Raw genomic sequence first — 20,681 nt, 5'->3', positions numbered from 1 at the left:
TCCATCCATCCATCCATCCATCCATCCATCCATCCATCCATCCATCCATCCATCCATCTATCTATCTTGCTGGTACTGGAAATCTATCCAGTATCTATTTCTCTATCTGCATATCTATCTTCCTACCTATCTTTTTTTTTGCTGGTACTAGGATACCTATCCTTTTCTTTTCTTTTTTACCTGGCACCATTTTTGTTAGCTTCTCAATCATCATCTAGAAAGAAAACATTCTTGAATGATATCATTAAAAGCAGCTCTAATAAAGCACAGTCATTGCTACATATCATAAAGCAGGTACAAGGGATTTTATATTAACAGAGTAATGATACAGTACTGTCCTACATTTATAATACTGGAGAATACAATTAAAAAGGCATTATTGAGACTTGATTCTACTTTTCCTGCATAGGGCCCAAAGAATGGCATGACATCTCTATAATAGCCTACACTGAGCAAAAGGAAAGAAATGTAAACATCACCTGATGTGGAAAAAATAACTTGCATTGTAAAAGCTCATAGAATTCACAAACTGTATAGACCATGATAATGACAATTTGCCTTGTGAAAGTTAAAATGTGTTTGTGACTCTAAATATCACTATTCCACAATACTGTGAAATATATGAAATTTATGTAATCACCTAATCTCAATTAAAGAAAAAAAGTGAGAGAAGGGTAGGTTAAGAGAGATGGGTGACAATGTTGTTAGACACTTTGTACTTATATACTGTTTTGTAGAATGGGAACTTCTTTGTACAACTACTTTAAGATAATAAAAAATTACAATTTTATTAAAAAATGTACTTTCTTAGGATTTCCTTCCACCAGTGGCACAATTCTAAGTACTCACTCCCCTTTCTTTTTCTTGTTCTCTAACTCTCTCAGTCTCTATCTATATATCTCATCTATCTCTATCTTTCTAAGTACCAGACTGTTTTGTGTGTTACTTGTGTATCGCTCACATCTATGTCTTCATCTATGTGTATGAATCTGTTTTGTACTAGTACTGAGGTATATCTATATTGCTATCTTGCTCTCTATTATCTATCTACTATCTATTTTTATGCTAATACTAGGGCATCTCTATCTCTATCTATCTATCCATCTATCTAATTTATCTAGATATCTATATCTAACCTTTTCTATCAGACTATTTTGTGCTCTTGAGTATTTCTATCTTTATCTATTTTCACTCTTGCTTTTTCCTTTATCTCTCTACTATTTTAGCTCTATCTCTTTATAACTCTCTCATCTATCTTGCATTTATGTATGTCTATGTATCTATTTTGTGCTGTACTATGGTATCTCTGTAGGTTTTTCTGTCTCTCTCCTTTTCTCTCTCCCTAGTGTTGTACATACATAGTGTGTCTATCTTGCTCTCTAGTTGTCTCTCTTTTTCTATTTCTATGTATCTATCTCTCAGTATAGTTTTCTCTGTTACTGGTATACCTGTGTCTCTTTCTCTCTTTCTTTGTCTCTGTATCATCTCTCTCTTTCAATCTCTATCTCTATTTTCTTTTTGTTGGTCATGGGGCTCGAACTCTGGGCCTGGGCGCTGTCCCTGTGCTCTTCAGCTCAAGGCGAGTGCTCTACCACTTGAGCCACAGCGCCACTTCCAGTTTTCTGGTGGTTAATTGGAGATAATAGTCTCACGGACATTCCTGCCCCAGGTTGCTTTGAACCATGATCCTCAGATTTCAGCCTCCTGAGTAGCTAGGATTACAGGTGTGAGCCACCAGCACCTGGCTCTATCTCTATTTCTCTTTCTTTTTCATCTCTCTCTCTCCCTCTCTCATCTATGTCTCCATGCATCTGTGTGCTGGTATGGGTCTCAGTTTCTGTTTTTCCATTTATCTCTCTTTCTCTGTCTCTATCTCTCAGTTTCTCACATTGCATTCTCTTATCCATTTTCTCTATGTCTTGTCTATCTCTTATCTATCTATCATCTATCTATCTGTCTAGCTATCTATTGATTGATCTATGTATCTTTCGTGTTTTCTTTTGAACCTGTCTTTCTCATGTATCTATATAAGTTTCTATCTATCCATCTAATCTGTTTATTTATGTATTGATTTTTCTACCTATGTATCTATGTACCTATGTTTCTGTATAGCTATTTTGCTACCTATCTACCTACCCACCTACCTATTTTTGTGCTCCTACTAGGTTACTTATTTTATCTTTCTCTAAGTCATCTTTCTATCTCTCATCTCTAATTCTCTAGTTATTCATCTATCAATCTCTTTCTATCAGTCTATTTTTTATTGCTACTGGGGTATCTCTATCTCCCTTTGTCTATATTTTCCTAAGAACCTCTTCATTATCTTTCTCTTTTTCTATATATCTATATATCTCTATTTCTCTTTATCTCTGTGTCTTGTCTCTTACATCTACTTTCCAATAAGTATCTATCCATGTATGTATGTGTGTGTATGTATGTATGTATGTACATATGCATGCATCTATCTGTCTGTCTGTCTATCTATCTATCTATCTACTTTATGCTAGTACTGGGGCATGTCCTTCAGTTTCAATTTCTCTCTCTATTGTGCTGTGATCCTGGGGTATGTCATTCTCTATCTTTATTTCTCTATTTGTAAATCTATGTACCTAACTACCTATATATCTTTTGTGATGGTGCCAACGTACTTATCCTTTTCTTTCTGTCATCTCTCTATTTCTCATCTATCTATCTCTCTCTTTCAATCTCTTTCTATCAGATTATTTTGTGCAGTTAATCTATTTATCTATCTCTATCACTCTATTTCATTTTCCTCCATCCCTATTCTATTTTTCTTTTTTTCTTTATCACTCTCATCTATTTCATATGGATTTCTTCATCTATGCGTGTATGTATGTATTTATCCATCCATACATCAATCTTTCTCTTTCTACCAGACTATTTTAGTTACTTGAGTATCTCTGTTTATCTATCCCTCTCTTTGTCACTCCCTCTTTTTTTGAACTTTTTTACAATTATAAAAATGTTGTACAGAGGGATTACAGTTACATGAGTAGGGTAATGAGTACATTTCATAGTGAGCATTGTTACCTCCTCCTTTATTTTCCCCCTACCGTCATTTCCCTCCCCACCTCCCCAACAACTCCCCCCAACCCCCCTACATTGTAAAGTTTGTTTTCAATATAGTGTCCTGTACATCTCGTCATCGCAATGGGTCAACCTGCATCCCCATTTAAGCATTCTGCAATATCCCTTCCCCTCCCCAAATTACAATAATATATATACAAGGTGCAGAACACTGGCAACAAATCCAGTGAAAAGAGGGGCTATACCATGGGGGAAGAACATACAATAGAAACAAAAGAATTACATAGTGTATTGTAAGTACATTAAAAACACTAGCAAGAAAGAAAAAACAAAAACAAACAAAAAAACCTCTTGTGTCCCTGTCTTGGGGTACATTTTGCTTAACATTATCTCATGTGGTCATATGTACATAGCCTTTAACCTACTCTGCTTGTAATAGACAGGTACTAGTCACTGTAAACAAGGGAAACCATAGGACCTATGTTTCTTTGGGCCTGGCTTACTTCACTTAATATGATTTTTTCCAAGTCTTTCCATTTCCTAACTAAAGAGGCAATGTAATTCTGACGGTGTCACTCCCTCTTTTTCCTCGTTCCTTTTAATTTTTCTCTATCACTCTACTCATCTATATATCTTTTTTTTTTGGTCGGTCGTGGGGCTTGAACTCTGGGCTTGGGTGCTGTCCCTGCACTCTTCAGCTCAAGGCTAGTGCTCTACAGCTTGAGCCACAGCTCCACTTCCGGTTTATTGGAGCTAAGAGTCTCACGGACTTTCTTGCCTGGGCTGGCTTTGAATCGTGACTCAGATCTCAGCCTCCTGAATAGCTAGGATTGCAGGCATGAGCCACCGGTGCCCAGCACTTACTTTCTGCTTGCTTGCTTGCTTCCTTCCTTCCTTTCTTCCTTCCTTTCTGCCTTTCTTTCTTTCCTTCTTTTTTCTTTCTTCTTTCCTCCCTTTCTTTCTCTATTTCTCTTTCTATCTTTGTACCTATCTGATTACCTTGTGCTGTTACTGGAGTATCTCTGTCTTTCTCTCCTCTCTATTTTCTTTATCTCATCAATCTCTGCTTTTTCTCTTTCTCCTTTACTTTTTCTATCACGATCACTTTCTCTCATCTACCTATGTCTTCATCAATGTATGTATGTATCTATGTTTGTGCTAGTACCAGGGTATCTCTATTTAACTTTCTCTCTCTCACCATCTCTCATTTTATTGTGCTTATTGGGGTGTCTTTCTTTGTCTCTGTCCCTATTTCTTTAACAATCTCTCTTACTATCTCTTTCTATTTCTATTCATACATCTATATTTCTTTTTATTTTTTATATATTTTTTTCTATTTGTCTGTTTTTGTCTTTCTCATCTACCTCACATCTATTTATATGTCTAATATGTATCTAAGCACCTAAGTGTCTAAATACCTAAGTATCTAAATTATCTCTCTCTCTCTCTCTTTCTCTCTCTCTCACTATTTTGTCTGGTACTAGTGCATCTATCTCTCTCTCTCTGACTCTATTTTTCTATCTGTATATCTGTTTACCTACATTTTGTGCTCAGGGACCTATATTTTCCTTTTCTATTTCTCAGTTGTCTCTCATCTTTCTTGCTCTACCTATTTATATACTTTATATACTGGAGCATTGCTCTATCTCACTATTTTTCTCTGTGTCTGTCTATTGTGCACTGGTACTAGGGTATCTTTCTATCTCACTCTCTGTCTCTATTTCTCTATTTGTATATCTATCTGTCTCTATCTTTTGTGCTGGTACTAGATACTCACCCTTTTTTCTCTCTCATCTGTCTCTCATCTATCTAACTTTTTAACTCTATCTTTCTCTCTATCAGACTATTTTGTGCTCTTACTTGAGGAATCTCTATCTTTCTTTGTCACACTCTTTTCTCCATCTTCTACTTTTTCTTTTTTCATTCTCATCTATGTGTTTCACATCTCTCTATGTCTTCATCTATGTGTGTATGTATGTATATCTCTGTTGCTGTTATCTATTTTGCTGCCACTAGGGTGTCTACTTCACTTTCTCTTTAGCTCTAGATTTTACTGGTACTGGTGTATCTCTGTGTCTCTTTTTCTCTTTCTCATTCTATTTTTGTCTCTCTACTTCAATCTTCCTCTATTTCTATTTTACTCTCTGTCTGTATATCTCCTGTATCTATGTCTCCATCTATGAATCTATGTTTCTCTTTTGTGCTGTTACTGACATTTCTCTCTCTTTTCCCATCTCTCTATCAATCTCTCTTACTGTCATCTTTCTATTTCTCATTATCTTTATTATCTATCTGTGTATCTGTTTCTCTCATTTATCATTCTCAAGTCTATTTTCCTATCTTTTTCTGGTACTGGTATATCTCTCTTTCTCTTTATCTCTTTCTCTTTCCCTCTCTATTCTTCTATCTCTCTTTCAATCTCTGTCTATGTCTATCTCTCTAAATCTCTCTCACCTATCTATGTCTCCATACCTGTATCTATCTACTTTGTGCCGGTACTGGGGTCTCAGTATCTCTTTTTTTCTGTCACTTTATGTATCTATCCTTCTATCTGATTTTGATGGTACTTGCATATCTCTCTGTATCTCTATCCTGCTATCTCACTTTCAATTTCTCTTTCTATCTCTCATTCACATCTCCATGTATCTATTTTTAAAAATCTATTGTGTGCAGATATTGGTTTTGTCTCCTTCTCTCTCTATATATCTGTCTCTATCTCTCTACCAATCTATCATAGTGTCTTTTTTCTGTGTATCTTCATCTCTCATATATCTATCTCACATTTATCTATGTATGTGTATATCTATCTCTCATTCTTTGTGCTGGTACTATACTTATCTTTCTCTCTTCTCTGTCTATCACTATTGTATCTATAATTTCTATACATCCACCTACACATCTATCTATCTGTCTGTCTGTCTCTCCATCTATGAATCTATGTATGTATGTTTTTGTCTATGTATTGATCTATCTATGCATCTGTTTGTATGTATATGTATGTATAGATCTTTTGATTTACTTATCTACTATCATCTGTCGTTTCTCTGTATTTCACCATGTATCTTTCTACCTATCTGACTATTTTGTGTTGTCACAGGGATTTTTCTCTCCTCTCTCTATTTTTTGTTGTCTTTTTCTCTCTGTCTTTTTCTATCATTCCCTCTTATCCACTATCTCACATCTCTATGTCTTCATCTATGTATGTATGTATGTATATGTCTATCTATATATCTATTTTGTGATGGCACTGAGGTATTTTCCTTTTGCTTTCTATGTTATTGTGCTATTGGAGTTTCTCTGCCTCTCTTTGTCTGTCTCTGTATCTCTACCAATCTCTCTCACTATCTCTATTTCATTTACTTCATATATCTATATATCTATATTTGTCTTTATTTCTATTTTTTGTCTCTCTTGGCCATCTATCTCAAATGCATCTACGTGTCTATGCATCTATGTATGTATGTATGTATCTCTCTTCTCTCTCTCTCTCTTTCTCTCAGATTATTTTGTGCTGTTCCTTGAGTATTTCTCTTTCTCTCTTTATCACTCTTTTTCCTCTCTATTTTCTCTAGTTCCCCCTCTCTTATCTATATATCTCACATCTATGTTTTCATCTGTGATCTGTCTATTTGTGCTGGTACAGGGGTATCTCTGCTTGCTCTCTATCTATTTTGTTGTGCTCCAGGGTATCTTGTTCTTTCCCTCTCTGTCTCTATTTCTCTAAAAATCTTTGTCACTATCCCTTTCTCTGTTTATTTCTCTGTTTATCTTTGTTTTTATCTCTCTCATCTATTTCATATCTATCTTTGTGTCCAGTATGGATCTGTGTCTGTCTATCTATCTATCTATTTTTTTGGGGGGGGGTCCGGTAGTGGGGCCTGAACTCTGGGCCTGGGCGCTGTCCCTCAGCTCTTCAGCTCAAGGCTAGCGCTCTACCACTTGAGCCACAGCACCACTTCTGGCTTTTTTCTTTTTGCTTATGTGGTGCTGAGGAATTGAACCCAGGGCCTCAGGCATGCAAGGCAAGTGCTCTACCACTGAGCCACCTTCCCAGCCCCTCTATCTATCTTTTATACTGGTACTGGGACATATCGCTATCTATTTCTCTCTATCTTTCTTTTTATTTTGCCTGGCACTGGGTATCTCTTTCACTCTCTATTTATCTATTTGTATATCTATGTTTCTAGCTATGTATTTATCTATGTATCTACCCATTTATCAATCTATCTCTTTCTATCAGACTATTTTGTGATTATTGAGTATCTCTATCTCTTTGTCACTCTCTCATCTCTTTTTCCTCTATCCCTCTTTCATTTTTCAATGTTTATTACTCTCTCATTTATCTATATTTTCATCTATGTATCTATTTTGTGCTGGTACTGGGTGGGGTATCTTTTGTCTTTCTATCTGTCTGTCCATTTTGTTGTATTCCTGGGTATCTTTTTCTTTTCCTCTCTGTCTCTATTTCTTTAATAATCTTTCTTATTCTTTCCATTTCTCTATATATCAAGAATATCCATTTCTGTTTATCTTTGTCTTTCTCTCATCTATCTCATATGTATCTGTGTGTCCAGTATGTATTTATGCATCTGTCTATCTGTCTATCCATCTATCTATCTGTATTTTATGTTGGCACTGGGACATCTATAACATTATCTTTCCTTATCAGTGTATTTATTTTGTATGACACTAGGAATCTTACTATCTTGCTCTCCATCTCTATCTGTATATCTATCTCTTTCTATCAGACTTTGTGCTGTTACTTGAATATCTCTACGTTTAGCTATCTCTATCTTTCATTGTCACTCTCTTACTTTTTTCTATGCCTTGTCTATTTTTGTCTTTATCACTCTCATCTATTTATCTGACATCTATGTCTTCATGAATGTATGTATGTATATATGTATGCATGTTTGTATGCATTTTATGTTAGTACTGAGGTATTTCTATCTCGTTCTATATCTATCTATCTATCTATCTATCTATCTATCTATCTATCTATCTATCTATCTATCATCTCTCTCCCTTTCTATCAGACTATTTTGTGTTGTTACTTGAGTATCTCTATTTTATTTCTATCTTTGTCACTCTCTTTTTCCTCTATCCCTTTACTATTTTTGCTCTATCTCTTTATCACTCTATCTATCTTACATTTATTTATGTCTTCATCTATGTATATATGTATATTTGCATCCATTTTGTGCTAGTACTGGGGTATCTCTCTAAGTTGTACTCTCTTTCTCTCTCTCTCTCTCCCTAGTGTTGTACTTGGTGTGTCTATCTTGCTCTCTAGTTGTCTCTTTCTCTTTTTCCTTTTCTATGTATCTGTGTATCTATCTCTTTGTCTAGTTTTTTCTGCTATGGGTATGCCTGTGTCTCTTCTTTTCTTTGTCTCTGTATCATAATATCCCTCTTTCAATCTCTATTTCTATTTTTCTATCTTTCTCATCTCTGTCTCTACCTCACTTATCTATGTTTCCATCTGTGTATCTGTGTGCTGGTATGGGTCCCTGTCTCTATTTCTCCCTTTATCTCTTTCTCGAAGTTTCTCACATTGTATTCACATTATATTCTCCCATCCATCTTCCATCTATGTCTATATCTCACATCTGTCTGTCTGTCTGTCTGTCTATCTATCTATCTATCTGTCGATCGACCTACCTCTTTCTTTTGTCCTGGGGTACCTGTCTCTCATCTCTATATCTCATGTATCTATATAACTTTCTATCTATCCATTATCTGTTTATCTATATATTGATCTTTCCACTTATATATCTATGTACCTATGTATCTGTATAGCTATTAGTCTACCTACCTACCTCCTTTTCTCCCTCCCTCCCTCCCTATTTTTGTGCCCCTACTAGGTTACTTCTCTTTCTCTTTGTCATCTTTCTATCTCTCATCTCTCTATCTAATTCTCTAGTTATCCATTTATCAATCTCTTTCTATTTGTCTATTTTGTTTTGCTACTGGAGTATCTCTATCTATCTCCCTCTGTGTGTATTTCTCTAATAATCTCACCTATTACTTTTCTATATAATCTCTATTTCTCTTTATCTCTGTCTCTTGTCTATGTCATATCTATCTATAATAAGTATCTATCCATGTATGTATGTATCTATCTATCTACCTTTCCTTTTTGTCTTGGTACTGGGGTATCTTTGTCTATGCTGTTCTGTATGTATGTATTCATATATGCATGTATGTATATATCTATCTGGTGCTGTTACTGGGATATCTATTTATCTTGACCTCTCTTTCTCTTTCTCTTTCTGTATCTGTATATCTATGTACCTACTTTTTGCTCATACTGTTTTATCTCTTTCATTCTCTATTTTATTTGCCTCCCTATCCTTTTCTCCATTTCTCTTTAAATCTAGCTCTATTTCTTGAATTCTCTCAGCTATGACTCCATCTATGTATCTATTTTGTGCTGTTACTGGAGCCTCTGTCTCTCTCTTTCTCCCTCTATCTTTGTCTCAATTTCTCTATCACTCTCTGTCTTCTTTATGTCTCTTATCTATCTTTGAGTCTGTCTCTATCTCTCAATCTCTTTATCTTTTGTGCTGTACCTATCTTTCTGTCTCTCAACTCTCTCATCTATCCTATCTATCTCTCATCTCACTATCTCATCTATCCTGTCTGTCTATTTTGTTCTGCGACTGGGGCATTTTGTCTCTACCAACCTCTCTATGTTTCTATCTTTCTATTTCGCTATATATTCACCTATCTCTCTGTATTTTTTCTTTCCCTATCTCTCTGTCTCTCATCTATCTTACATCTATGTCTCCAATACATATCTATGTATTTATGTATCTTTTAATCTATTTTGTGCTGGTATCTTAGTATCTCTCTGTCTCACTCTCTATTGCTTTTTATATTTCTGTCGTTTTCCACATAACGACTTGTACATCTCATTGTTGCAATGGATCCACCTGTATCCCTTTATAAACGATTTGTTTCCTTCCCCTCCACAAATTATACCGACATCAAATACAGTGAAAGCAGGGGTTATACCATGGGGGAGGGACATACAAAGCAACAAAGAAATAATCTTATAAATGTGTTAGAAACAATCACCTGAAAGAAAAAAAACATTTGAATATATATTGTAGGGTTCATTTCTCTAACATCAACTTATCTGAACTTTTCTGCTTGACTCAGACACATACTAGTTATTGCAAATAAGGGAAACCATGGGACCTAAGTTTCTTTGGGCCTGGCTTACTTCACTTAATATAATTTTTTTAAGTCTTTCCATTTACTAAGTTCTCTACCCATAAAAGAAATGAAACTCAAGACATCATTGAGATTCCACCTCACCCCAATTAGAATGACTATAATCAACAGATGCTGGAGGGGATATGGCCAAAAGGGAACCCTATCTCTATCTCTCAATTTCTATTACTCATCTCTCTCTATTTCTCCTTTCTCATCTATCTCTCATCTTTCTCACATCTATCTATATTGTTTTTTATCTCTGTTTATATTTCTCAATTTCTTTTCTTTCTTTTTTTGGTCTGGTCATGGGGCCTGAACTCTGGGCCTGGGTGCTGTCCTTCAGCTCTTCAGCTCAAGGCTAGCACTCTACCATTTGAGCCACAGTGCCACTTCCAGCTTTTTTTCTTTTTGCTTATGTGGTGCTGAGGAATCGAACCCAGGGCCTCATGCATGCAAGGCAAATGCTCTACCACTGAGCCACCTTCCCAGCCCTAAAGTAAGATGATTCTTTTTTTTTTAATTTTGGTCGGTCGTGGAGCCTGAACTCTGGGCCTGGCACTGTCCCTCAGCTCTTCACCTCAAGGCTAGAACTCTACCACTTGGGCCAAAGCACCACTTCTGGCCTTTTCTGCTTATGTGGTGCTGAGGAATCGAACCCAGGGCCTCATGCATGCGAGGCAGGTACTCTACCACTGAACCACCTTCCCAGCCCCTTTCTCAATTTCTATCTGTATCTGTCTCGGTATATCTTTCTCTATCTACCTCTCTATCTCAATAACTCTGTCTGTCTGTCTGTCTATCTATCTATTTATCTATCTATCATCTCTATCTTGCACTGGTACTGGGCAATCTCTACGTATAAATCTCTCTATCCATGTATTTTATGCTAGTACTTGGGTATCAGTTTGTTTTTTTTAAAATCTCTATTTTGTATGACTACATCTATCTATCTCTTTACCTCTATCATTCTATCACACTACCCTTTCTCTCTTTATATTTCTTTATCCCTCAGGCTCTCTCTCTTATTCTCTCTCTCTTTTACTATTACTATCCTCTCTGTCATACTCTGTCTCTAGTGTTGGTACTGGGGTATCTCTTCCTTTCTCTCATCTATCTATAACTATCATCTATTCTCTGCATTTATCTTTCAATGCAAGTATGCATCTATCTATCTATCTATCTATCTATCTATCTGTCTGTCTGTCTGTCTGTCTGTCTGTCTATCATCAAATTTGTGCTGGTACTAAGGCATCACTCTCCAACACTGTCATCTCTCTCTCTCTCTAGTGCTGGTGTTGGTATATCTTATCTCTGTATTTTTTCTCTCTCCATCTGTTTATCTCTATTTCTTTCTATTACTCCATGTATCCTTTCTATTTAATCTGTCTTTCATCTCTCTTACCTATTTGTCTTCTATTTATCTCTTTATCTCTTAATCTTAGTTTCTGTTTATGCCTTTATTTCTCTAGCTTTCTATAATCTCTTTATCCTTCTTTAATCTCTTTCATCTATCTATGCCTCTCTCTACTTATTATCTCTATATAGTTCTCCATCTATTTATATATGTATCTGTGTATCATCTTGAGCTTGTACTGGGCTATCTTTCAATGTGTTTATCTCCTTCTCCATCTATCTATCTAATATCTAGCTTGTGCTGGTATTGTTGTATCTATCTTAGTTTCTATCTCTCTATTTCTCTATCTTTATCTATTTTGTGCAGGTACTGGGGTATCTATCTTGCTTTCTATCTCTTTATCTTGTGCTTCTGCTGTAGTATATCTCTGTCTCTTTTTTGTCTATTTCTTTATAAATCAATCTCTGAAGTTCACTTTATCTTTTTATTTCTCTCTTTAACTCTCCCTCACATCTACCCATCCCTATATCTATGTCTCCATCTATGTAACTATGTATCTATCTATTTTGTGCTGGTACTGAGGTCTTCATTACGGTCTATCTCTGTACCTATCAGTATTGCATACTATTTCTCTTATCTCTATCTCTTTTTATATGTTTTCTCCATCTCTATCTTTCTCTGTCTCTCTCACACACCTATTTCTTATCTGTCTATCCATCTATGTCTCTATCTACTTTGTGCTGTATCTTTCCATCTCTCCATCTTTCTATTTCTTTGTGTTCATCTATCCATCTAGTGCTGGTACTGGTGTACTCCTCTGTGTGTGTGTGTGTGTGTGTGTGTGTGTGTGTGTGTGTGTATGTGTTTGTATCTCTATCTCTTTCTCTCATCTATCTCTCATCTATAATCTATTGTTTTTGTCTATCTGTGAATCTCTATCTCTTTATCTCTATTTCTCTCTATATCTCTTCTTATGTTTCTATATTTTCCATATTTCATCTATGTATCTATATCTCTCTGCCTATCTCTATGTGTCTCTCCTTATACTGGGGTATCACTTTTTCTCTATTGTTTATCTATCTTGTATGACTACATCTCTCTCTCACACAAAATCTCTCTCTCTGGCTCTCTATCACTCTTTGTGTCACTATAATTCTCTATCTCACTCCTTCTGCTTTTTAGTGTTGGTACTAGTGTATCTCTCATTTTGCTGTCTATTTCTCTCTGCTTCTATTTCTCTCTATATGTATGTATGTATCTATTTTCTATCTATCTATTGAACAATTGATCAATGTAGTGCTGGTAGTACATCCCTTTCTATTTCTTTATCTATGCCATATCTCTCTATTTCTATTACTCCATCTCTCTATATCTCTCTTTTTCATCTATCTCTCATCTATTCACTTATCTTTGATTTTCCTATATCTGAATCTATATTCATGTCTCTGTTTATCTCTCTAGTTTTCTACCTTATCTCTCCTGGTGTCTGTCTTTCTACCTCTTATCTATATACTTAGGTTGATATATCTATTTATGCCTTTATCTCCCTATCTCTCTTCCTTTCTAAGTCTATGTATCTATTTCTTTATCTCTCTATATTTTTCTTTACCTAGTGCTGTACTGTAGTATCGCTCTTTCACTTTCTATCTCTGTCTCTGTATCAATCTCTCTTACTATCTCTATTTTTCTATTATCTTTCTCTATCTTTCTCTCTTGTATCAATCTATCCCTCATCTATGTCTCCATCTATTATCTATTTTATACTTGTACTGAAGTCTCTCTTGCACTTTATATTTCTATCTCTATCTCTCTTTATCCCTCTATCAATAGCATATGCTATTTCTCTATCTCCATCTCTCTCTCCTATTTTCTCCATCTTTATCTCTATATGTCTCTCTCATCTATATCTGTATCTATGTATTGATCTATACTATCTATAGTATCTATCTATATCTATCTGTATATCTATTTTATTTTGAAGGTTTCTAGTAAGATTAGCAAGATGAGACCTTTTTGTTTATTGATTCCTATAAGGATTATGCTATTTTAAGAGTATTCAGTCTAACTCTAGTGGGTTTTACTAATTTCACACTAACATATTAACTCACTCTTTTGACGTAAAATAAGATACACTTTTACTGACCGTGAATATTTTGAATAGTTCCATCGTCACCTTTTATGGTCAGAATCTCGCCAGGGTTAACTTGGACCAAAATAATCTAGAAATAAGAAAATTTTTAATGACATATTTTTGTTTTAGTTCATGAAAATATCAGTATTATCCTTTTGAGTAATATTTTGAACCATTAATAATGTGCAGTCAGATCAATGGGCATATAGATATTCAATATCTAAGAACAATTCTGCTCCACTTAAATAAAACTTTACAAGGTCATAGAAAAGAGGTGTATTGAGGTGAAAAGACCACTGTCTTATCTATCCCTCCCCACCAAAATAAAATTCCCTCAATACAAAAATTTCTTATCTAAAGATAGAATTCAAACATGTTTTACCCAGTATTGTGGACGAGGAGACCATCTATTATATCTCTTTGGATAAGTGACAATTTGTGGAGTGTTACTGGCATCCTGGTAACTCTCCATCTAGTAAAAAAAAAATTAATTTCAAATTTTGATTTCAGCATTTGTAGGGAACGTAAAACACATTTACCTTTATATATTACTTAATACTAATTGTACAAAAATCATGAGCTTCATTGTGATACTTTCAACATCATCTTTGTAAAAGTATAATCTTTGTCCTTTTTAATTTCTAGAGAAGTTAGTGAGCTTTTTTTTTAGACCATACATATTGAGATAGGACTTCACCTGAGTAGATTAAAGGATTAAATTTGGAATCTGAACTCTCTTAGTAACCACTCTAATATACAGAAGATATTGCTATTAACATTCAATAGTTTTAGCCTTTGCAAAATTGAACGTATAGCTGTGAACTTTAATTTACATTAGTCATTTTTTAAACAAACAAAAGAAGTTACTGTAAGTACTCATAAAATGATACACTTCCTAAACAGAAACTAATACTAGATTCAAAAACATTTTTAACCACTTTTAATGAAAGAGAGATAAAAAAAGGCAAAACTACTCATACCTGTTGTGTAGGATTCATAAAGGGAGTTACAAGAGGCATGTAAGTAAAGGTCGAAACGAGTTGCGATTCCATCTTGTTTAAGGATATTGGCTTTCACAATAAGTGAAATATCTAAAAAGAAAATGAGACTTACAGATTAATTAAATGAAATCAGTCATGGTTTTAAATGATAAAACCTGACAAAATATTTCTGAGAAAAATGTATTTCAATTTTTCATTTTGAGACAAATTTTATGGCAGTATTTTATGGTATGTTTCAAAATAATCACTGATCTCATATAAAGTTTGTAGTTTAATTAGTCTTCATTTATGTGAAGACAAAGTCTAATTTCAAAGATAATTGTTCAGTTAAACAAGTCATTAGTTATTTGATCCACTCAGCCAAAGTTGAAAAAATTTATTTTTAATCTATGATGCTAATTACCAAGTTGTTTAGATAGCTATAAGAATTACGAAGTGCCTTTAAAAATAATAAGATCACTAGGGCACTGTGTTTTGTGCCTGTAATTCTAGCTACGTGGGAGAGGATTGCAGTTCAAGAGAAGCCTGGACAATAAAGTTAGGTAGATCTCTTCTCAACCCAATGTTGGTTGCCAGTGGTGCCTACTTGTCATCCCAAATTACATTAGACGCTGAAACTGGGAGGTTTGGTTAGTACCATGGTTGATACTATGGCAACTGTCACAAAACTCTGAGATTTCATTTTCATAGGAGGGAAGATGAACACAGTGGCAAAGGTCTTTGATCCCAGTGGCCAAGGGAAGCTTAAAAGTAGGTGAATCTCTATTCAGGCAAGTGCCAGTGTTATCCTAAAAATAACCATTGAAAAACAGAGGTGGAGGGGTGGTTCAGTGGTATCACCCCCTCCCCTAGCAACCACCAGGCCCAGAGCTCCAACTGCCAGTACTGACCAAAACAACAACAAAAAAAGGTTAAGATCATAGAAATTTACCTTAATTATCTCAGATACTAATTATGTTAACTCTTAGACACTAAACCAAACATCTTAAAGTTCGGTTAATATAGTTTAATATAGTTCCCATGTTAAAATATGGACGGCACTGAGTGACAACATATTCTGTACCTCTCTCGTTGTCTGGATCTTGAACATCTTGACAAAAAATCAGAAGAAAAATGAATCTTTTGATGGTCAAGAAGGAGAATACTTAAGAGCCAACTGCTTCAGTCAGGCCTTGAAATGAAATGTGCTGTTAGTGTAAAAGAATGTTCACTATGTCATAATTCCAGGAACAAACTGACATCACTTCCTGACCAAGCTTTTTTTTAAAATGTGGCCTTAGGTAGCTTTTTATTTGTGAATGCAGATTCTCATAAATGAAAGACTTGATTTTTTTTAAAGAATGAAAACTATTTGGAATGTAAAAAATATGGAGTATATCTGGTAAGAAAAATATTTTTTCTTAGGTTATAGATATAGGAGAGAGTTACCAATTTAATGTTTTAAAATATTTATTCAATAGTGACAAGCACTTTATGCTAATTTAAATCTCCCTTTTGTTACCATAGCACAGGTTTCATTCATGGAGAAAGACAATGCTTTCTAGTTCATTCTAATGCCTGGATTGAGGAGTATTGAAAACATAGCCTATAATGACATTTAAAAACGGAGCCTGGCCAAAAATCAGTCTTTCTGTCTCTGTCTGTTTCTCTTTCTCTCTCTGGTTCTTTCTATTGCTGACCCTTCTCTCTTTCTCTCTCCATTCTTCTCCTCTTTTCCTCCTCCTCTCCATTTTCTTCTTCTTCCTCCTCCTCCTCTCTCTCCTTTCCCATCCCTTAATATGTTATTTAATGATTGAATAAGATTGAATAAGATTAAATAAGGTTGATTACTTCAGCTCTACCTAGGCCTAGGTCTAGAATTAATTCAATCTCAGATGACACCTATATGCCAACAGATTAACAGTGGACAGCCTGAGAGAGGTAACTACCCTTAAGTACAGATTGAGATGGTTTTTCTTTTGTTCTGAAACTAAAGCTAATTGTCATGAGATGCCCTAAAATATAAACTTTAAAAGATTTTTTATCTCTTAACAGTTATAAGCAAGTAGGATTAAGTTCCCCTTTTAGTTTTTAGAGCACTTTATTTTTACCACTACCTAGGTGGCTTAGAGAAAAAACATGGAAAACTTAATTACCTTGATCATTTCAAAATTAATTACTAAATTAATGGCTAGCTATTCAATTTCTTAAAGGCTATGACTAGTTGAATTTTTTTAAAAAACACCAAAGTTTACAAATAAGATTAATATTACAATTACATTTTCATGATACATTTATCTTTTCTCGTATACATAATAAAGTACTGAATAAAGTTTAAAGGCCATAGAACTGAACTTTTACAAGTGTTATTGTGGGCAAAGTTTGGAATAAAGGCCCTATAATGTACTTTTCTTATCTAGAACCTAATTTAACATCTGCTTGAACTACAACTTTCATCTATTCTACAAAAGGAAGATAAATAACTATATAATGCAGAGCAATTTGACAATGGTTTGGTTGCCAAGGATTTTTTTCAATGTAGAGCATTTCTAGGGTGGCTTCATTAAGTGCCTCTATTCCAACATAATCTATTTTCCAGCTCATTAAGTAGGTCAATTAACTACTCTATTAGGTGAAGTACCTTTTTCAATGCAGCCTTAATAATTTTGCTTTTCAGGCTTTTAAAATTTTCTGACAAAATCTTATAGAAGCTTCTGTTTTGGTATTGTATTCTCTTCATATATTTACCATTATTCTCCTGTTACTTTGTACTGTAGTTGGGCTATAAATGTAATTCTTTTACATGCCACAGCTCAAAATAAAGTGGCTCAAGAGAACAAGTATAAGACATAGAGTGGTATTTCTATAGCTAAAATGTAATGCCCCAAAGTTCATCTTTTTTTTTTTTTTGTCAGTTGTGGGGATTGAACTCTGAGCCTGGGTGCTATCCCTCAGCTCTTCAGCTCAAGGCAAGTGCTCTATCACTTGAGACACAGTGCCACTTCTTGTTTTCTGGTGGTTTAATGTATATAAGAGTCTATTAGACTTTCCTTGCCAGGGCTAGCTTTGAACTGTGATCTTCAGATCTCAGCTTCCTCAGTAGCTAGGATTACAGGTGTTGAGCCATCGATGGCCCCAAAATTCATCTTAATAAATTCTCTGTATGTGCACAAAAGTCATCAAGTCTAGCTAAAACAAGGAATTATAGAACACAAAAAATAATATTTTCCTTAAAATAAGAAGTCTTACAAATTGGTGAGGACAATTTCAAAATAGACATGCTTAGGCTTCTTTAAGCTAAACCATGGGACTATAAACATTTAACTCCAATAAAAATGTATTAAAGGGCAAGGACTATCAGGGAGCACTCTATTTTGTGACTTTTTATAGTTTATTTAATGCAATAATATAAATATTAAAAGTTATTCTATAGTAAGAGAATAGAGATATGTAATTGGTTTAAAGTGGATTAAAAAAAAATCTATGCCTAGGCCCAGAGTTCAGGCCCCAGGACTGACCAAAAAAAAAAAAAGTGGTGAGTAGCCAGGCACTGGTGGCTCATGCTATAATCCTAGTTACTCAGGAGGCTGAGATCTGAGGACTGAGGTTCAAAGCCAGCCCGGGCCAAGAAAGTCCGTGAGACTCTTATCTCCAATTAACCACCAGAAAAACCAGAAGTGGCGCTGTGGTTCAAGTGGTAGAGTGCTTGCCTTGAGCTGAAGAGCACAGGGACAGCCTCCAGGCCCAGAGTTCAAGCTCCACAACTGACAAAAAAGTGGTAAATATATCTTAAATATTTAATTTGATTAAGAAGCAATGCTTATTTTTTTCAGAATTAAATTTATGTTAATGCTTCTACACCTTCATAATTTTTGTATTTCAATTCAGAATGCATTGTTCTGGCTCACAGCCTCATGTTCCTTGCTTAGTGCTCAAATGGAAGGTTCTCTCAAAGAAATTCCTTACAACAGGCATCTCAAAGTCCTATTCCAAAGTTACCAATAACTGTTGCTAAAACTGGAAATCAATTAATAATAAAAATCATTTCTGGAATATACTCTTGTCAACAAACTGTGGTGTAAATTTAACTTCTGGCTTGATAGAAAGCATATTCTGTACTCTCTTGACATCAATATTAATTATGTAAGACACGAGAAGGCAAATTGAAATTTGGTGAAAGAAAACATGTCATCCTAATGTTTTTATTATGTTTTATCTAAGAGATGGTGGAAATTCTTTTTTTATAGCAGTAAGTCTGTGAGTCAAAAGACTTGAGGTCAAAGTCTTGGTTTATCCCTTATTAGGTAACTTTTATTTGGTTTGTATGTTACATTGCTGAGAACACAGCAGGTGCTAAATGATGAACATTTTTACCTGAAAATGTCCCATTTAAATAGGCAATTATTTGAAAATATTTTTATTTAATGAAGTGTATACTCAATATTCAAGGAAAGGAGAACATACTAAATAGTGAGGCTTAATATTGAAAGAAATCATTATCTTGAAGATCATTGCTATTTGCTGGGTGCTGGTAGCTCACACCTATAACTTTAGCTATTTAGAAGGCTGAGAGATGAGGCTTACAGTTCTAAGCCAGCCAGGGCAGATAATTCCAAGACTCTTAAATTTTTATTTGAGCCAGGCACTCAGACTGGTGACTCACACCTGTAATCCTAGCTACTCAGGAGGCTGAGATCTGAGGATCGCAGTTCAAAGCCAGCCCAGTCAGGACAATCCATGAGACTCTTATCTAAAGCTAACCACCAGAAAACCAGAAGTGGTGCTGTGGCTCAAGTGGTAGAGTGCTCGCCTTGAGATGAAGAGCTCAGAGACAGCGCCCAGGCCCAGAGTTCAAACCCCACGATTGACCAAAAAAAATTTATTTAAAATGTCTTATCTTAAGTAGTTGTACCAGCAAAAAGCTAGAGGCTGAAGCACACTAGGTAGTGTCCCAGCTGTGATTGAAAAAGCCAATCAAGGAGCTAGGTACCAGTGGCTCACTCCTGTACTTAGGATGCTGAGATCTGAGGATCACAGTTTGAAGCCAGCTCGGGCATAAAAGGCCTCTTGAGACTCTTATCTCCAAATAACTACTCCAAACCAGAAGTGGTGTTGTGGCTTGAAGTGGTAGAACACTAGCCTTGAGCAAAAGAGCTCAGAGACAGAGCCCAGAACCTTAGTTCAAGCCCCATAACTAACAAAAAAACAAGCACCCCCCCCAAAAAAAAGCCAATCAAGGGTAGAACGCCCTGATTTCAAGCTCCAGTAGTACTGGCACACAAAAAAGATAATCATTGATAGTCTTTAGGTGCTTACAGTGAATTGATTTATGCTTCAAAGTTAAAAGCAAAATATTCTGGGCTAGGGATGTAGGGATGTGATAGAACACTTGCTTAGCATATGCAAGTTCATGGGTTTGATCTCCAGTAATGCAAAAAAAAAAAAACCCTAACCACTTTTACTTTAGAAATAGAATTAGGAGAGCTGGGAGCTGGCTCACACCTGTAATCCTATAATCCTAGCTACTCAGGAGCCTGAGATCTGAGGATCATGGTTCGAAGCCAGTCCAGGCAGAAAGGTCCCTGTGAGTCTCTTATCTCCAATTAACAACTCAAAACCAGAAGTGGTGCTGTGGCTCAAGTGATAGATTGCTAGCCTTGAGCACATAGAGGCTCAGGGACAGCACCCAGGCCCTGAGTTCAAGCCCTACAACTGACAAAAAATATTGGACCTAAAACAATCATGCAGGGCATTTATTATTCATTTAATAATTTATAAATAGCTAATATCAGAGAAATCTATTTTATTTGGACCCAAAATAAAATTGCTTACTATTATAGTATCGATTGAAAGTAGATTTAATATTACTACAATGATGGGATCCAGATTATGGAAACAGGTTCTGAGTGAGGCTACTTAGATGATGCAAAATTATGTATATCTGTCG

At 35.2% G+C, this 20,681-nt stretch overlaps 1 protein-coding gene across 1 annotated transcript in view; it reads right to left on the bottom strand.

Annotated features, from left to right (window-relative positions):
* LOC105995203 (fibronectin type III domain containing protein 3C1-like) overlaps positions 1 to 14,806 on the bottom strand; it is a 71,912-nt gene extending 57,106 nt beyond the window's left edge. Inside the window, exons 1-3 of the mRNA XM_013028900.1 lie at positions 14,735 to 14,806; positions 14,137 to 14,226; positions 13,767 to 13,842 (exon numbers count right to left, since the gene is read on the bottom strand). Coding sequence (XP_012884354.1) covers positions 13,767 to 13,842; positions 14,137 to 14,226; positions 14,735 to 14,806 — 238 coding nt within the window. The remainder of the gene's footprint in view (positions 1 to 13,766; positions 13,843 to 14,136; positions 14,227 to 14,734) is intronic.
* Between the last annotated feature and the right edge of the window lie 5,875 nt (positions 14,807 to 20,681).

The sequence above is a fragment of the Dipodomys ordii genome, unplaced genomic scaffold (genome assembly GCF_000151885.1).
Source record: "Dipodomys ordii isolate 6190 unplaced genomic scaffold, Dord_2.0 Scaffold116, whole genome shotgun sequence".
NCBI lineage: Eukaryota > Metazoa > Chordata > Mammalia > Rodentia > Heteromyidae > Dipodomys > Dipodomys ordii.
This window is presented reverse-complemented; position numbering and strand designations above follow the sequence as displayed.